The sequence below is a fragment of the Rhipicephalus microplus genome, chromosome 4 (assembly GCF_043290135.1).
Source record: "Rhipicephalus microplus isolate Deutch F79 chromosome 4, USDA_Rmic, whole genome shotgun sequence".
NCBI classification, from domain to species: Eukaryota; Metazoa; Arthropoda; class Arachnida; order Ixodida; family Ixodidae; genus Rhipicephalus; species Rhipicephalus microplus.
In genome coordinates, this window is record NC_134703.1 from 69,604,224 (window position 1) to 69,624,530 (window position 20,307).

Consider the following 20,307-nt stretch of genomic DNA (forward strand, 5'->3'; position numbering starts at 1 on the left):
ACCTGCTCGAAGGATTCCAGCTGAAGCGAACTAGTTAATACGTTGGAGAAATTGAGAACCACCTCGAAATAGCGAAGGAAGAGAACACCTTTAATTCTCTAAGAAAATGTAGATCGTTTTTTGACATTTTCAACAATCGAGTAGCGAGACTGCAAACAACGTTTGAAAATTAAATTGCAGAAGGGGGCAGAAAAGAGACATATAGAGCAAAATATATAGATATATGTACTCTGAGACAACTTATTACGGGCCATTCAATCTATATGGAAATTTGCGACTGCTGAAAGAAAAATGAAGTGATAACGCGAATAAGGAATTCTCGGAGACGGAGAAGAGAGTTATGGATGCGTCGGGGACAAAGACGTCTGCGCGGGAGAATCGCCCGGAGGAGAAATTCGGGAAGACGGGCCGCGGGAATTGGGGAGAGCGAAAGCGAGTGTGTGTGAATGTGCGAGAGCACTCTGTCTGAAACGTGCAGTGAGAGCTTACCTCCAGGTGGTGAAAGCGGGCGGAAATGCATTAGGAATGAGGACGGGGAGTATAGCAGTGAAGGGGGGGGGGGGGTGTTCACTGGTCTCGTGGAGGTATGCCCATTTTCGGAAGCAGAACTGCCGAAACCTGGGAAGGAGAGTACGGCTCCACTGGAAAAGCAGTGCCCTATCTGGAAGGAATTCTCTTTTATTCCTTTTGTGCCACAGCGGCAACGGCGTCATATTGAAAGGCCAGGCGCGAGTTCCATGGGCTTTTAGACGCGCCAGGTACACCCACGTACTTTGACGAGCGAGTCCAAGTATGTCGCACGGGCTGTTGTCGGCGTTGGTAGAAGAAAGTAATGTACCGTAGAAGCTATAGAACACCATTCATGGTGTTTTTTTTATTTTTATAGTTGGATACATACAGGAGAGCCGGCCACATAACAGCCGACGGGTTGCAATGGGATGTTTCAATGTCTAAACTGTCCATTTCTCTTCTATTTACAAGGCGTAGCTTCAGCTAGAGGAAAATACTTGCCCCAGGCCTCTAACATCAGTGGACACGTGAAGCTGAATATAAATTGCAACACGGTAGTTATGTTTGATGGTGCCCCCCAATCCTACACTGTAACACTGGAAAACATGAAATGGCTCAGGATGCAGCAGTAGTCGAGAGTTTGTTGACCATACCGACAAATTTTGATGCCGGCTTCACATTGTTGGCCCTGCAGTTTCCTCTTCCAGCATGTTGTGATTCGCATTGGGGGTGGCTGTATTCATGGCAAGACACAGCATCATTCGTTTCTCGCCTCCTTCTGTGTTCTTCATAATAGCGCTTTGTTAATACATTTCAGATCAATGACGACGTTCAGTACATTGGTAAAAGTAACCATACAAGCTCGTTAGAGCTTCGCTAATGCAGAATGTAATAACGTGTACTATGCAGGCATACGTACCGGAGTTTTCCTTGAACAAAACGGAATAATATGCTACAAAGGTGAAACGAGAGTATGGTATAGCAAGTAAGGCAGTACGTGATTAAAGATAAAATATAAGCGGAAGGTGGGGACACTGAATGGAAGATAACATAAACATGCAGCGTGTTTTGATGCGGATGCTCCGATTGCCAGGGAATGAAAGATGAGTCATATGCAGAAGGTGGAGGCACTGAATGAAAGATAACAAAAACATGCAGTTTGTTGCCCTGCTATTGAGAAGTAGTGTATAATATTATCTGGTGTGTAAAGTGCCGAAAACCATGAGGAATATAACAGACGCCGTAGTGGAAGGCTCAGGAAATTTCACTCATCGGTTGCTCTTGAACCCGCACTATTATTGCGCAAATCACGGAGCTCTAACATTTCTCCTCCACCGAAATGCGACCACCGCAGCGGAAATCAAAGCCGCAACCATCGGATCAGCAGTCAAGTACCTTAGTCGCTGTTCCACCGAAGTGGGCTAGGAGGGGTTCGAGGCCAAAAAAGGTAAATATCACCCATACCGTCCACCAACGCAGAGCACATACACGTAGACTTCGAAACGTTAATCAAACACTCAGGCACCACGGACATACCTTTTATCTCACCTCAAACTAGCTCAAGTATTTAGAAGATTTTCGGAAAGAGACTAAACTACAAAATATTGTTTTATTTAGAAGATTGCTTAGCATAAATAATCTGTACGCACATTCTCAAAGCTCGCAGAAACTTGGCCTCGTACGAGGCACGGTAACAACGAAAAAACGGAGACAGACGTGGGCATGAATTGGAATCGGGGAATAAACGAGCACGCTGTAAATGAAGGCTAAGTACTTTTCTAATCATGGCTTTGGTTAAGGCAGACCGGCAAACAAAGACTACAAACAAATAACTCCTGTGAAGTATCTCATACGCACGAAAAAAACAAAGAAAGCACTGACAATGAACAAGATACTTGAAGTAGAGCACGAACACTAAAAGCAAAGAGCTACACGTTGTAAAACAATAGAAGGAGGAAGAGGGGACCAGGAAGGAGGGTAAAGAACGTCTAAAAGTGGTAAGAAATACTCACTATCAAAGCTGCGTTATTCCCGCAAGCAAATGTATGCGATGGACAGCGGGGTTCTGTGTAGTACGTGATCCCACCGGAGATCAACACAGCCAAAAAATTGGTGGCTCGACCACACAGCAGCTGCTGGAATGCCGAATGAAGCCGAGGTCGTAAAACTGGGCGTAGTTGCGGTGAGCGGCCTACAGAGCTACAAGCGGTGAATTCAAAGCGAGCGCCAGACACTTGAGAAAACAAGGTAGTCAGGAGGTAGCACAAGGTGGTTGTATCGCTTTTTGATTTGTCTAGAGATTTACGTTTTTTTTTTCTTAAGTCTGCTTTTTCTTTTGTTTCTTCTACCCGCATAACGGCAGCGAGCAGTGTCTGCTGGGCACCGACATGAAGTGGATCTTCTCCTACGTCGATCGTAATGTCCACGTAAAGCCTAAATAGTGTAAACGTAGGGCCACTGGTATTTGCTAATCCGGCGATAAAAGATCATGCTCTAGTGCCCGCTGATTACTTTAATGTCGTATAATTATTCCTGATAAAGCGCCTTCACTTCCAGCACTCGCCGTGGAAGTACTGCCAGTTTAAAGCTCCTCGCTTTTGTTTACCTAGATTACGTTTTTTGTCTTTTTTTTGTCAAAGAGGCAACAGCTTTGCTGTAGCGTCGCTAAGTGGTGAATGCGGAAAAAATTAGCGGTTGATATTCTATGCATGCCGCATATTATATTTAGCAGTAGCAGGCGTGTGTTCCTGTACTTATGAATGGTCGATTGAAGTAATGAAGAATAACCGAGTAAGCAAGTGAAATTTAGTTATTTTTGCCTTCTACAAAAAAAAGGAGCCGTTAAGCTGTCGAGGAACGCAGGCAAGTGCTGCGGCTTCAATCGAGACTGAATTATGACTGAAATGCTGCCGTGTTTAACATGTAGAGTAAACCTGAAGCGCATCTATGGATAAAAAAAAATTTGGCCGACTCCGTGTCTTGTAGGAATCGGTGTTATGAGGAACAGTCGGTTAGTGTCTCTATATGAGTACTGCGTTACTTTAGTTTTTAATCCAGCATTATTAGGTCGCTCGGCATTTTTCGTTAATTGTACGCTTATCACCGACGTGTGCAATACTGAATAACATGAATACGATTACAATGTCATTAACTGCTATAAAAGCTTGAACTACAATTATCGCTAACCCGACATAACGCCTGTATCATGACAGTACATGTGTAATGCTCATAAGATTATATAGCCAGCACTGCACCCATAATTGACGTTGCACCGATATTAAACCTGCATGAGGTCTTTTTTGCAATACAGTCTCGAGATTTCACCAGGCTAAGTGGTAGAATACGAGATTGCCACGCAGAATAGTTGGGTTTAAAGCGTGACACAATACTCATCTTTAATTTTTTTAATTCGTTGGATCAACGCGGCCGATGTCAGCTTTCCTTAACGCTTTCGTGTTTAAATTACCAATGCTTATTCTCACCGTTCTGTTGTAGGCCCGTGTACTCATATTTGGGTGCACGTTAAAGAAGCCCAGTTGGTAGAAATTTCCCGAGCCCTCCCCTACGGCGTCTCTCGTATTCATATGGTGGTTTTGGGACGTTAAACATCACAAATCAATCAACCAATTATTCTCACCGTTCCTGGGCACGCATAAACCGTCACCCACCTGTGGACCATTTCCGCATACCATGCCACACGTGTCTACTATAAAAGGTTTGATGATGTACGCGACAGGATCTCCACCGTTATTCATATCACCATTATTGTCTACATCAAGTTAAGGAGGCGTTCAAGAAAACACTCAGACGTAGGCGATCAAGAAACAAAGATAGATAGATAGATAGATAGATATATAGATAGATAGATAGAGAGAGAGAGAGATAGATAGATAGATAGATAGATAGATAGATAGATAGATAGATAGATAGATAGATAGATAGATAGATAGATAGATAGATAGATAGATAGATAGATAGATAAATAGATAGATAGATAGATAGATAGATAGATAGATAGATAGATAGATAGATAGATAGATAGATAGATAGATAGATAGATAGATAGATAGATAGATAGATAGATAGATAGATAGATAGATAGATAGATAGATAGATAGATAGATAGATAGATAGATAGATAGATAGATAGATAGATAGATAGATAGATAGATAGATAGATAGATAGATAGATAGATAGATAGATACGCTCAAACTCGCCGAAGTTCTATGAAAAATGCTTCGCATTTAAAAGAAATTATAGCACATATCTGAGGCACCATAACAACACGTCAGTATTATGTATGTGTGTCTCTTACAAGAAAAGGCATACATAAGTAATTATAAGGAGCGTAAAGTTTATCACGTCGTGCTGACCAGGCAACGCTTGCACGAAAAGGCAAGTGTTCCCAACGCTTTGCTAAGACGACACAGTGGTGGCACCTACCCGTTGCCTTGCGTTCTACATCTTATCACCTCAAAGACAGCCACGCACGCCGGGCGTTTCGTTTTCCAAGATAACTGCCAGATAGCGCTTATGCCTCATGCGTCACGTGACTTGATGCGCTAGTGTGTTTAGAAAAAAGTGGTTAACGATTTCGAGTCCTTAGTACTCGACTATGGGAGAGCCTAAAGCCGTCCCTAAAGCAAGGCTTAGTCAGTTCGCCTCCTCTGCACGCTCGAGGCACTATAACGCAGTGCCTCCAGTATACCATTCACCAATTTTCTTGCGCAGAACATCAAATAAACGTCTCGTTTACTTTTTCCAGACGCAATACTGTCGTCTTTCGACGACATTCGCAGTGTATCATGCAGATACAGGTTCCATTTTTTTCTTACGGTCGTTTTTTTGTTTACCTAAATATTTTTATTTACCGTAGTCTGCGTATAGGGTAGCCGACCTTTTCAGTGTGGGGATAACTTCGCTTGATTTTTCTTCGTTTATCCTTGTCCCTCATTGTAGTATCGTTAACAAGCCTAAATAATGCACGTATCTTGTGTCTATCAGTCCTGATTCCGTAAAGTTTTTTTTCATTAGTTATTCACTATCATTATCATTCACTGGTACAAATTAACGGCATAAAGCGATGTTTGTAGACCCCATAGAACAGCCTACTCAATGCAAAATGTTCGTAGAGTAAAGATAATTTTTTCACCTCGAAAAATGTTCTTTCCACGGAAGCACGACGAAGTCCACCGTAAACTACTTATAACGCAAGAGACACAACATCAAAAGAAGTGGTGCGCATGCACTAATCAATCTCCATCAATTTAGTTTTTCTTTAGTTTTTTTAGCACGCATAAGTATATGCTCGTGCTCTTTATTAGAATGTTTCACCGTCGCTTGCCTGTCAACCAATGTTTCTATGGCAGGACACTTCTCATTGACGAATAATTAGCTATTCTAAAGCTGAATGCGTAGAGTATAGTCTATCGGCACGCTGGTTAATGTCATCCAATGAATTCAGCTGTTAGTCACACGCAATTTAAAAGAGACAAAAGAAAAAAAGAATGGGAAACAGATTGTAAAGTCGTGATTTTTTTAGTCGCTACTGTAGAGCCGCCTATACGGATCAGAAACCACCCATTCTGAGTTTAGTGTCCCCAACGCTCAACCGGCGTATCGGCCAATAACGACTACACTTTAAGACTCAATATGTCACTTCAGATAAGTTAAAAGCTTGATCCGCTGGATAAGGGTTTGCACGAGAGCAGTGGTCTCTACTGTTATTTTTACGTTTGCTTCGTCGGATGCACCGTGGTAAATGGTGCAGCGCAACCAACCATAGATCCTTCTCCGTCGATACGTTAAGCGATGGCGTGGTTAATCCAGATTGATCTTCGCTTTGTTTTGAAGTAAGAACAGAAAAAGTTGAAGAACTGACTCACTGCCGAGGAGAAGCTCTGAAGATCGAGGATCTAGGTGGGGCACTGTGTACTGACCCGAGTAGGCTTGCAGACGCAAAGTTAGAGCACTTGAAAGAAAAGCCTTGACTTATCTTTGAAGTCTTGGATGTATCCGAAAAATAGGCTTAGTATTTTTTCGCTACATGTTTTCTTACGACCTTTTCTGAGGATGCTATCAGCGCTATACTACTTTTCGTTAGCGCAAGAAGTGCTAAGCTAAATTATTCCAGATGCCAATTTTGAGGAACAAACTTTTCTAGATATGAGGCACTCATTCCTATCAATCGATAACTTTTCGTTGCATCAGATTTGAAAATGTTGGCATTTCAAACAGCTTTTTGTGACATGCAGTCTTGCAGACTCAACGTAAAATGGAGGTCTACATGTTTTGTAGTATTGTGAACGTAGGACGTGCTGGCTAACAGCATTGCTCAGATCAGCAGGAGGCCGCGAGTTCGATACCGTTTGTGAATTTGGCATCGCAGAGAGACCCGAATTTAAATTGACCTGATAACGAAGATAGAAAGTTGTGCTGTGCTCGCCATATTGCGTAGCATATTCAGATATCTCTGATGATTATATTTGCGCCCACTGACTTTTCTCACCGGACAGTTTCGCACCAAATATGAGGTGCTAATAGTATTTCAATGATGAGCGCGGCGTCAAGGGCTCAATAACAGCTGCGAATCGTACATTACGACAAGGGTGGCACACATTATTGCTCGTTTTACAAGCAGCGGGTGTACACTAGCAGAATTCTCTAGTGGTGTGGCTCGTAACCTCATCATGGTTTTCGCATGCAGAACGCCGGCAGTTCTTCTGGCCTGTGGGCGTGGCAATCCACAGAACGTGCAAGCGCTAAATATATGTCATATGTACTGTCATTGTTGAGTCTACGTTATTGTTGCGTAATTAGTACAGTCAAAAATCACATCCTATTTAAATTTGCCTAACATCAAGAATTACAGTGGGTGCGGCAAATCATACAACAAAGCGGTATACTTTCACCTACAGGTTACTGCGCCTCGAAGTGAGAACCAAAACATAATGTATTTCGATGGGATCACAAGTCGTGGCGTAGAGCTTATACATGCTGTTGGTGTTGAAACGCCAACAGAAGGAACGAGAACAATAGGAACTAATGGGTTTAGAGAGCGTCAGAAGAACACGTGAAACAACATACGCAGAAAGGATATCCCGGCGTCTTTACCGTGCTTGCACCGTTTGTGCCCCTTCCAGATAAGGAACGGATCTGGAATGTGACGCTATGATTAAGTTTCTTTGACGTGTACTCAAACCTGAGCAAACAGGCCTACAGCATTTTCGCCTCCATGGAAAATGCAGCCGCCGCAGCCGGGATAAACTTATCTTGAACCAGCTTGCGTTGGTAATCAGTACTCACTTGTTATTTTACTTTTCAGTCTGTCTGTGCTTCTTCTAACGCCACAATTCCCAGTTTAGAAAAAACACTTTTAGGTATCTATGATTGATTGATTGATTTGTGGGGTTTAACGTCCCAAAACCACCATATGATTATGAGAGACGCCGTAGTGGAGGGCTCCGGAAATTTTGACCACCTGGGGTTCTTTAACGTGCACCCAAATCTGAGCACACGGGCCTACGACATTTCCGCCTCCATCGGAAATGCAGCCGCCGCAGCCGGGATTTGAACCTGCGACCTGCGGGTCAGCAGCCGAGTACCTTAGCCACTAGACCACCGCGGCGGGGCAGTATCTATGTATATCTTTTAATATATTTTTTCTATTTCTCTCAATTTCACTTATACCTGTATTTACATGTGCGGTCATCATTTTCTTTTTAAGGAGGTAGAGGATGTGGTAGGCGCTTATCGCCTGAAACAGGAAAGCATAGAGAAACTGGTATTGAGCTCGGCAGGATCGAAGGCGCGCAATTGTAACGCTCCATTGCGTTTCTGAGAAGCGGCACGAAATGTCACTACGAACAGACGCAGGCGTGATAAGTGAGCGTATTTCTATGCGGGATCAAGAATCGATTAACAGCATGAGGCCGATCTATCGAGAGTGAATGCGATCGCACTCTTCGACCGCGGTTCTGGATAAGAATGATAAGAACTATAAAAACGCGAGGTTATATACGTACCATCACATAGCGGTGACGGACTGCGCCAGCCAAGAACAGAAAATGAGGCCTGGAATTCGAAAATAGAGATCTAGGGAAGCGGAAAGAGAAAGGTTGAGTAAGGATAGAGGAAGTGGTAGCCCTAAAGCTTCTATTCTGAAAGCGTTCTGGATCCATTCCAGGGCCGCAATTTTGAGCTCACCAATGAGACGTTAAGAGGGAAAGAGTATACACAATAGTGGGAATAAATGAAGGCGTGAAGGGCCGGTGCCTTTGACATGCTAAAATGGTGTGTAAGCCGTAAAAACAACTAAGCGTAACAAAACCAAATGAGAGAGACAGAGGGATACAGGAGGCGGGAGAGAAGGAGGAATGAGAGAGAGCAATTGAAGTGTCAAGGCGTCTTTTATTGTTCGGAAGCCAGAGTCGAGGACCTTACATTGTGTTGAAGGCTTCATAAGCCTACCCGTAGGTAGAAATAGAAAAGTAAGGGAGGTGGACCTACCTAAGGGAACGGAGAGTATGGTTATGACGAAAGCTGTTTGGAGAAGACGAAGCGAGGTAAAAAAAAGAAACGCTGGAGTTCCGATTAAGAGGGTCACCAGACCGAGCCAGCCGAGGCGAGATAAGGCGTCGTCAATTGGTTGGCGGAGGAAAAAGCGAATGTGTGAGCCAAGGGCTCCATTCCTCTGCGAGATGAGATTCCTGGCGAAGTCGATGCGAGCACTTTCGAAGGAGCCTTCGGAGCCAGCCTTCAAGGAGGCCCGTTTGGTCCTGGGCGAAGACAATGGCGAGGTTAAAGCGACACACACACACACACACACACACACACACACACACACATATACATATATATATATATATATATATATATATATATATATATATATATATATATATATATATATATATATATATATATATATTTATATATATATATATATTGTCAATACAGCTAGTTTTCGCAATAGGCTCCCGTTCTCAGACGTGACAGGTAGAAAAGAAAGAATGGAGCCATAAAGGCGGAATTCAGATGCCTGAGACAGAAATAGACAGGGGGTTAAAAGGCGTGACAGACGTCCGCAGCAAATAAACAATGGCACAAATGCCTACTCCTATTTGCTTGGAATATACCGGGCTTCCTACTTTTTATCCGTAAAAGTTACCTGCAAGCACCCTTCGGTCTCGATGGAATGGAGGTTCGTAAAAACTAAACAGATTTTCCCGAAAGTGAGAAAACTGGTAAGAGGCACCAGGTGCGAGTATTTGGTCTTCTTGGGGAATTGCCGCACAAGTACGTGCAACACCGTGGAGGCCATTCTCTCTAGTTTTTTTTTTCGCAAATTGGGACCGCATATGGTGAGAGGCGAATAAAAAAAATGACAGAAAGTATTTCAGGAACGTGACTGCTTAAGATTACATTAACGACAACACCAACATTGTGCTTGCGGTATAGGATGACATCTGATAATTATCACCCCGAAATGAGTAAACACTACTACGAAAGAAGGGGAGAAAGGCAATATAATTCAGCAAAGACAAAACGAAAATTAGATATAAAGATTACCTTGGAGTATTACCCACCATTTACTATCGCACGAATACTAATAATTGCAGCATTCTTGTAGAATTATTGATCGTTTGGTCACTTGGTTGCTTGTGCTTTGAGTACTTGTTAAATATTGTGACTACATGAGTATATATTTTTACTATCTTCTCTTCTTCTGTCTGCCTTTTTACAGTCTCTTATCTGCGCTTTCGTCGTCGTTCTGTCTTTGCTTTCTTACGTGCATGGAACACTATATCTTTACCAATTTGATCTCTAGCTGACGACAGTGCATTTACTGTCCTAGTCGAGCCAGTTTCGCCGTATATCTCCGCTTGGCCTTGTACCGAAAAATGCATACCACGCTAGCCGTGAAGCGAAGAACGCATACCACCAGACTTTTCGTGTCTGTCGCTACTCCAATCACTCCCATGAAGGAAGGTGATAGCTTCTACAACGACAAAAGCTGCCTCTTCAGCCGTATCCACTAGTTAATCACGGCACTTGGTACTATATCTTATATGTTCAGTCGGCGGTCGAGTTCTTTCGTTCAACGTTTGTGCCATGTTCGCGCGAGGGACGGGGCGAGCGAGCACGCTGAGCCGTCTGTGCCCAAGTTGCCTCCGCGGTCCCAGTGGCGAAAGCGTTAAGCTGCATCGGACCATTCTGCAAGTTTCGTTTTGCTTGCTAAGGGACTAAAACGAAAACATAAGTACGCGCGAAGTGGCAGGCAGAAACGAGTGTTGAACGAGAACTTCGCAAAGAAGGAGTAAATAAGGAAGGACAGGGAGGTTAGCCAGTAGAACTTCACTAAATTAAACTTCTGAAGAAGAAGGCTGAAAGACAACAGCGACGAGCTCTTAGGGGCGGCAATGGATGCTTCACAATTCACTACGGTAACAGCATCTAAAACTGACGGAACAACGGTACTGAGGGCTGTGTTTAGAGAAATTTATTCTCACAGACAGTGAACATCAATTACAATCCAACAGAACATAGCGACAGAACACAACATCCACAGACACACCAAATGTTGTTACAAAAAGATATGTTTACATAAGTAAACGGAACACAACATACACAACTACACAGGTATTGCTGGCTGTTTGGTCGTTGGACAAGCTATATTGTTCGGGTGGCAAACTGCTTTGTCTGCGAGGGTAAACAAGCATAACCGAGTCTAACAAGCTTCCCCTTGCGTGACCGGGCTAAAGTGGCGCAAAAGCAACACGCTAGCAACAGCTCCGAACGCTATTCGTGGCTAAGTTTTCAACGTTCATAGCACGGAACAAATGCTTATTTCAATAATTACAACCATCGTGGTGCCTGTTATGAAAGCATCACAATGTTCGCGATAGCAACGTTTTTCTTCAGCGTATCGTAAGTTCACCGATACTCTATCCGCAATAAAGATGTTTAACGGCGTTTTTCGCAATGTAATAGGTTGTAATCATAACCGGGGCTGAAGGCGAATCGTAGGGTGCCTCGGTACCTTCTACTTACGGTTAACTCTTATTGGTTGTGCAATACAGAAGTACTGAGTGATCCATAAACGTGAAATGGATAAAAATAGTGGTCGTGCTTTGTAGAGTTCATTTCTTTTTTCTGCAAGAACTTATGTGTGGGGAGAATCAGCCGTGGTAATGTTATCGGCGTCTGGCACCATGTGTGCGCACTGCATCTCAGCTGCTAGTAATCCTCGTTTTCTGATTGATTTGTAGGGTTGAACATCCCAAAACCACCATATGATTATGAGAGACGCCGTAGTGGAGGGCTCCGGAAGTTTTGACCACCTGGGGTTGTTTAACGTGCAAATCTTCGTTTTCTGTGTAAGAAATGACCATAAGGCGATAACTGAATGCATAATACCCGAGGTAGTAGCTAACGCGACACTACGAGGAGCTTAATCAATGTGTGGGGTTTAACGTTCCAAGACCAACATATGATTATGAGAGACGCCGTAGTGATGGGCTCCGGAAATTTCGACCAGCTGGGGTTCATTAACGTTCACCCAAATCTGAGCAGATGGGCCTACAGCATTTCTGCCTCCATCGGAAATGCAGCCGCCGCAGCCGGCATTCGATCCGACGACCTGCGGGTCAGCAGCCGAGTACCTTAGCCACTAGACCACCGCGGTGGGGCCACTGCGAGGTGAAACGGTAATTATCGCTCAACGTACTGAAATGTCGCGGTTACTGTAAGAATGAATGGACTGCAAGCCCTTATTTTTTAGGGGGGGGGGCAGGTGGCAGGGTAATCACGCCTGTAAACTACTAGGACGAACTTTAGAGCCACCACAAACACGCTGCGTGCTGCGCGCACGGTGTCTCTAGTCTGTCCTACCAGGTTAATAGCGTGATTGACCAAGATGTGCAACTAACTAGCCACCATTGCTGCTCTCATTGCAAGCCGAAAGTGCCTAACAATAAATAAAAGTGCGCTTTGGGCGGTGGCCTTTTTGCGATGAAGTTTATTGCGCCATCTTATTTCCCTTGCCATTACGCATGCGCAGTACAGCGCCTGTGAACGTGCGCCCCGCTTCTTTTCCCGAAAGCTCACCGCTTGACGTCAATATATGTGCAACTGTGTGCAGTGCCGAGTGAAGAGGAGAAAACACTTATCGGTTCTAAGTAACCAGTCCAGGTGCCTGGGCAAACAATTTCCAGGCCATTCCTCCCGGCTTCTTTGGATCGATAGGCTGCCACTTGAATTGGGTAAGTCCGTGCATGAACGCGAGTCGAAGATTCGCTAAATAATAAATAAGCAGACCACAGAAACAGATAAGCAGCAGATGCGTAGGAACTAAATATGAGTTAGTAACACTAGGGTCTCCAGAATTGAGTATCTGTGTATTTTATAGTGAAGGAACACACCGCCTAGTACTTGCGTATTGATGTTGCGCCTCAGATATGCGTAACATTTGCTTTTTAATCCACAATATCCTCAAGCATCAACACAGCCACCAGTTCAAGATGGCTGGGCGTTCAGCAAGAGCTTATCCTTTGGTTGTGTGGCTGAATCGTGTGACACACACACACGGAAAGAAAGACAGCCAGGACTCTACAAACTTCGCCAGTTCATTTCCTTCATGTTCTAGTGGCAGAGCTTTTAGCGGGACGGCTCAGTGCTCTCCCATAGTTGAGTACGAAGTACTCGAAATGGTTAAACATTTTTTTCTAAACGCAGACCAAAATTTCTCCGTTAGCTTCACGTGTATCCCAAAACAGACTTCCGTCTTTAAATAAAGAACACGCCCCTATACCTAATGTTGCAAGATATCAGCATTTACAGTTCTGTTCGTAATACGCTGCTCCGGTGAACTTGTGATATTTGTGGTTTGCCGCTTACTTTAATTTCAACGGAAGAACAGACCTTTTTGTGCATGAGAATGGCACAAAACTTTCCGGTGATTAAGTTACCCGCATGAAACACGGAAATATTATCTAACCTGCATTGATCCAAACGCTTTGCGCAGCTCGGTGCGTAAGCTCGTCCATCTAATAAACTGGGCCCGCAGGGCGACCTGCTTGCACAGCTTGTTTCTATGGCGGGATCAAGTAGCACCGAAATTGTCCAAAGAGACGTTGTGGTGGCTGTATACGGAGCGTAGAATTCTTCAACGTGTGCCAAAATAATAGAACAACGCCCCCATGTTCAACGGCATACGCTGTTTCCGACTAAATTACGGAGTGAATGCGGGCGTTTTTCGCGCAGGTAGATAGTGCTCTTTCTGTCGTCTATAGACAACTGCAAAAGCAGTAGCTAGGTTATGACACTTTTTCAAGCGACAGCATACAACCCGTGGTTTTACGTGCCATAAGCACGCTATGATAAGGTACGTCGTAGAGGAAGGCTCTGAAAATTCTGACTATCTGGTGTTGTTCATCGTGCTCTGATATCGTACAGTAAATGCGGGTCTAGTATCGCCATCATTGAAATACGACAGCCGGGGCCGAGATCGAACCCACGACCTTTGGGCCAGCAGCCGCAAACCGCATAAGAGCTACATGATCTTGGTGGATGGTGCTGTACAAAGGGTCATCTATTTCCCGCAGAGACAAAGTATCAAATAAATATCCGCATTTTGAGTTGAATTAGTAAAGAATAAATACTAACTCGTGTAATTTGCCCTTTATGGTAGATTTTCTCACGTTGCCAGAGCGGCACTGATGGAGCAGCTGTCTCTCCTTGATAACCTAAGAACGTTTCCAGGCACATTGTTTTAATGAGTGAGATAATTGATTGATTTCAATGATAATTTAATGCTATTACCGCCAGATGTTGCGCACAGCATATCTTTTGAACCACTTCTGATCTTGAATTTTCTATTCGTATAATGAACGCATCGCATCGACACAAACCTCGCTATTAAAATAAAATACATAAAAAACAGGTGCTACAATCCCCTTCGATGCCTTTGGAACTACGATCACGTGCCCAGCACCTCCACCAGTTTGTTAGGGCGTTTATTAGCAGGCACACAGCGAGCATACACAATGGCGACAGTAAGGGCCAAGCATGGACTCCCTGCGCGAGCGGCGTCCTTTTGCGTAGACCCACTAGAAAACACTTGAGAGTTCGACCCATTTCAGTGTTCGGAGGCTTCTCCACAATATCCGCTTTTAAAGCCATGATTTTCGGGATCTCACATCTATTTTTTTGCATACGAGTTGAAATGTTTCTCTGTGGCTAAGGGGTTATTTCCATGGCTATTTTGCGAGGATCCACGCATGGCAACAGTGCCACAGGAGCTGTTGAATTGTTCTGCAGCCAGCTTGGATATTTAAAAACATGCGGAAATCCAACTTCAATTGTACAAGCAGCGGCCTCCTGCTTTTAGGGAAGCCTCTCCTTCCAAATCAATTTAAATTTTCAGGAGCGCCTAGAACTAACCCCGCGATGCGCAAACATGTGGGTCTCGAGCGACTCGGGTCGCCGTTAAGGCAGCAACCACTCTCCCGCGAAAGCACTTTGTTCCATGAATAAAAACTGACGTGGAATAAGGACAGCTTTGCATGTTTTAAAAATGATTTATTTTTACTTTTTTATGCTTTACTTGCTAGCTTCGTTACATTTTGTGAAGTTTGAAAGTGCTGGAGATGTGGTTTGTAGAAAATGGCAGACTATCTCAGACCCATTACACATATACGTACTCTGCGCCAAGAATACATACTTTGTGTCTGTTCTTTTGATCATTATCACCATAGGCGTGTGCAAGTTTTCCTTTCAGGAGGGGCGAAGGTACGTCGCAGCGCCCCTCTTCATAATTTGTTAATGTCTGAGGCTGTCTTTCTGCCCTCCCCCGAGTAACAGCGTCACCCCTTCCGTGTTATGTCAACGTATTGGGCTGACTTTACACTCCCCTTTTAGGTGGCCATAGAAGGGGGGAGGCATCTTTGTCTTCCCGTGCGCATGCATATGTTTATCAGCAACATTCTCGCTTGCCAAACCACGGATGCCCACGGCCATAAAATGCAATTGGTCATAAAGTGATGAATCTATGTAGAAACTCTGTGAAGGCATTCGCATCCGTGCACGTTATTGTCTTAATCTTGCGTTTCAAATTAATACACGCCGGACGTCCATAGAACGCATCAAGACACTCCACTCGGCTGCCATAATTGATATATAAAATAATCACTGCCCATGCATTCCATACGAATGGCTAAGTAGCAATAGCTTAAACACTCGAACACGAAGAGTTTTCACCTGACTATCGTAGTGATGGTGTGAATTAAAAGTAAAGATTAAATAGTAATTAATTCAAGCGATAGCTTATTTCTTGCATGCTGGGGTAAGACACGTTCGAGAATACGCTTGCACTTCGAGTATCTTAGGAAAATGAAACTGATACGAAATAATAAAATCAAGCGTGGCTCGCGTAAAGAAGCCCAATAAAATTTAAGCGGCTCACATGACTATAGAGTATCATCTATGAATAACACGCGGAAGCACCATGGCGGAGCCCTTTGAGCTTTTCCGAACATGGCAATGAGTGAATTCTGTATGCATAATTTCTTAGGGGACGTCCTTTTTCAATAACAAGCGTTGCTTCGTTACGAGAGAACATATGACGGATAGTAAGACAAAGAAAAGTAGAACCACATGGAGGGTAAGAAAATGTAGCTTTAAGTATTCGCCCTCAATATGCATAAATATTTCATCAGTCCTTGATTTTCTTCTTTTTTCTCGTGATTGTGCGTCAGACAACTTTTCTTACAACTTACCGGCCAGAATAATAAAGCGCGGCATGAAGAAGCTCCTCTTGACAGCGAAAAAAAAGGGGGGGATGATATTGGCGACTGCATACAAATATACAAATTGCAGCACGAGAATGATTATTGCTCGAACTTTGTTACGATGACGCTGATCTTTTGAGGAAGACTTCCTGTTAAGACAGTTTCACCGTGAATAACTCGTCGACAATTTGTAATGTTCTTACCCTGTGGTGAAGTACCGCGTTGAAAAATTTCGGGTGTAAAATAAGGTGACAGATTACCTGTGCAACTTCATTAATGTTCCAGTGAAAACGACCAGGCTGAAGACAGTAACAGCAGAGCTGGTCGTGGAATTATTTAGTGGGATAGCATCCACTGGGACACCCTTTAGAGAGCTTACTTAGGTGCTGATAAGCCAAGCCAGTGTACTTAACTCCACCTGACTTTATCATAATATTTTATAAGCTTTTTCTTTATATAGTATACAGGGTGTTTTAAGATATGTGTTCAATATTCTTTAAAAATCAGGAAAAGCCGCTATTTGTTCGCAGTCTGCACAGTTGCTGTTTCTGTAGCGGCAGGCATAATAAAGGGGTTGAAGACATAACTTGTAACAGAAATTAGGAAAGTGGAATATAGTACCTTTTTAATTAGTGGAGTTTGGCAGTCAAATCAAACGGGAGAATTGAAGTCCTTTATGCCAAGAACTCAAGACCACTTTGAGATTTCGAAAAAGCGGGCTTTAGTAATAACTGCAAATTATGGAAATTATCCTGAATTTTTCGGCGGAATCGAAACAAAAGGACTGGTAAGCGCAACAAGCAGACGATTACATTGACGTCTCTATTAGAAACAGCGTTTACAATGGTGCAGTTTTTCCCCGTTGCATAACCTATATGCGTCATGCGTGCTGCAATTGCAAGCGCAGCCCACACATCCACAAAACCAAGTCGGTTATTTGTTTATATAACAACGCTCTCTCATTTCGGACGTTTCAAGCCAATATGAAAGTTGTGCTCTTTCACGTTTTGGTTTCGGTTTCACCGCAGATTTTATGCGAAAGTTATCGATTCGCAGTTATTACTGGAGGCTACTTTTGCCAAATATTAAAGCAGCAATGGGTTCTTCGCACGAAGGACTTCAATTTTTTCATTTGGCTCAACTGCATAGCTCCACTAATTAGGAAGGTAATAATATAACTTTCCTAATTGCTGTTAAAAGTGAGTTCTTCAACCGTTTTAAGATGCCTGTGCTACAGAAAAAGCAACTGTGAAGACTTCGAGCAAATACCGCATTTCGGGACTTTTAGGAATATTGGACACATTTATTGAAACGCCCAGTATATGCTTCCATGGCAAATTCCATGCTTCCAGTATATTCCATGGCAAATGCAACTGTCTGCAGTAACTCAAACCTCGACAGAGTATTCCGCGTTTAGATAAGGCAAATGATTGTCCCTTTCAGCCAATGAAGCTGAACCAAAGAGGGGGAGGGGGGAACGACACTTTTGTAACCAAGCAATCTAGGAATACTTGAATCAATCTAATAATAGTAATGCTATTTAACATTTCCAGACTAGTTTGGTCCTATATTCCCCGAGGAGTTTTCGTGGCATTCACAACCACGAAATATTGTGCATATGGTACCTATTGTACCTTTGTACATCTATTTACCATCACTCAGTCAATAAACTTCACTTATAAATTGTTCTGAGGTGCCAATTGCTCTTGGTTAGTATACCAGGTCATAAACGTTATCAATATTGAAAGTGGGTGGTGACATGCTGCGTCAATTTCTATTAAAACACATACAAGTGTATGTATAACACGAAAAGTGTTTTTGTTCACGTTCACAAGCTTTTCATTTCAAGTGGTTCCTATTTGTTTCTAATATTATTACCTGGTGGGGTGCAACGCCAACAATAATGATACGTTTATGAGAAACTCCGTATTGCAGGGTTACGAAAGCTTCAATTACATGTTGTTTTCTAGCAAGTTGTATTGAAGATTCAATGAAGTATCTGCCTAAATTCATTAAGACAACATATGAGTATTTCAGAAAATACCACACAAGAGCAAGTTGAAAACAGTATTTATTTGCTGCATTATTATATCTATGCCAGAACCGTTACTCGAGGATAGCATGACGCAACAAAAGTTATATTTTCATTATTGATAATAAGGCACAGTCGAGGCGGTTGAAAGCAGGAGTATTGTTCGGGTTCAATAAACAGTGAGTTCATAATGTGTGTGTGATAATGTCGTTATCACATAAAATCCCATTGTTGTCGAAAGAAAAGAAACGTGGAAACGACAAGAGAAAAGCTAGAGAGTGTACAGGCGACTGTGATAGAATACCTTTCGATGGAAAATACAGTAAATTGAGCAAAATATCTTCCGAGCATCTTTCGAATATGAGATCCAATCAGAATATTGCCAAACTTCACCGTTTGCAGGCATGATAAAATTACTATGAACAAATGAAAAATATTTGATACCAAAGAATGATTTCTGTGAAGAGTACCTCAAATGTTTGTCAATGGAAACACATGGCAAAATAGTATGACATCACTCGATCAATTGCGTTTTCTAAACCGAAGAGTCACTTCGGTACGAAAAATTTACTATCTGGCCGCAGTAAAGGCGTGACAAATACTTTAACAACCGATTTGCAGAAATGGTAGCTGACATCCTGCAACAGATCACAATTAATCATCTGTTTTAATCATGCTAAAAATAAAGCGCTCTTGGCTAATACTTCGTCTCCATAAAGCGTCGCTGTCTGCCAGCTTTTCCTCGCCTATTTCTCACCACTGCATTTACACATTTTTATCACGTCTCAAATCAAATCGCCAGCGTGCGCTGGTAAACGCCCGAAGTCACTGTATCCCCTAGTGCTTGGCGTATTTTGTAGCCGGACACCGGAGCTTAAACTAGTTCTACTAGTTTTACTTGTTTCACAGCATACTTTCATTCTAACAATTTTTCTTCCGCGGCCATAAATTACAGTCGTAAGAGTTTCCTTGAGCCTTTGGCACACGCGTAGTGAAATGAGGGCCTTGAAATTTGCTGGTGCCAGACTGAAAAAAGACAAAGTGGAAGAAAAGGTAAGGGTGCGTAATCTTTGTTATCGCACCCTTCAGGCTTGCCTTATACGAAGTGTCGTTAGCCGGGCGCTACCTTTCCCGTTTATCTTAATGATGAAAAAGGAAAAGACAATGAAGCTCGCACTTTGAATTAATTGTTTAGGAGGAGAGGATACGCTTAGAAAAAGATAAAAAAAAGTACATTGTTTGAAAGAGCAGTGTGCTGGAGGGCACCAACCGGACAACTTCCCCATCTCGCGTGCATGAAAGATGGTCCACGACGTTTGATGAATGTTCCCACTGGCTGAAGTCGACGACGCCAGCTACGGCCCATGGTCGCTCGGGAGCGTTGAAAGTAGCTGGGATATGAGGGGGTCGAATCAATTTGGACGAGAGAGAGAGAACACGATGAGAAAGGCAAAGAGGTTAACCAGGGCTGACTTAGACGAAATCCATATGACAGATTTATGAAGAAAAACTAAGATACAAAATACTGGCTAAGGCAATTATCAAAGTCATTCGCCCTCAATTTCGCAAGACGTTCTGAGTTATAATAGAATAGTATTACACTGGCGCTTCCTGAGTAATAATAATATATGTTGATGTCCTAACGTCTGAAAATTCAACTTATGAAAATGAGGAAATCCGTCGTGCAAAACTCCGAAATGCCATGATCTGGTGTTTTTTAACGTGCACCTACATCTATTCGCTCAAGTGTTCACTCAAGAGCAGCATGACTTTTCGCGTATTAGTAAAGTACCACTTCACATTCCCGAAAATATCACTTTTACTGCGACATGACCCTTGGTGAGCAAGAAAACGGTCTAGTACAAAAGGCGGGTGGAAGCGCTACCATGAGATTCCCGCAACAAATACGGTCACGTAGTAAATTGTGAAGGTGAGTCCATAACTTCTTAATAAAACTGAAGTACATTGTTCTCTGT

The 20,307-nt window shown here is 43.0% G+C and overlaps 1 protein-coding gene across 1 annotated transcript in view; it reads left to right on the forward strand.

The window, feature by feature from the left end:
• The window catches only part of LOC142813926 (uncharacterized), an 89,660-nt gene that overhangs the window by 48,939 nt on the left and 20,414 nt on the right, over nucleotides 1-20,307 (forward strand). Inside the window, exon 2 of the mRNA XM_075891881.1 lies at nucleotides 12,654-12,774. Coding sequence (XP_075747996.1) covers nucleotides 12,654-12,774 — 121 coding nt within the window. The remainder of the gene's footprint in view (nucleotides 1-12,653; nucleotides 12,775-20,307) is intronic.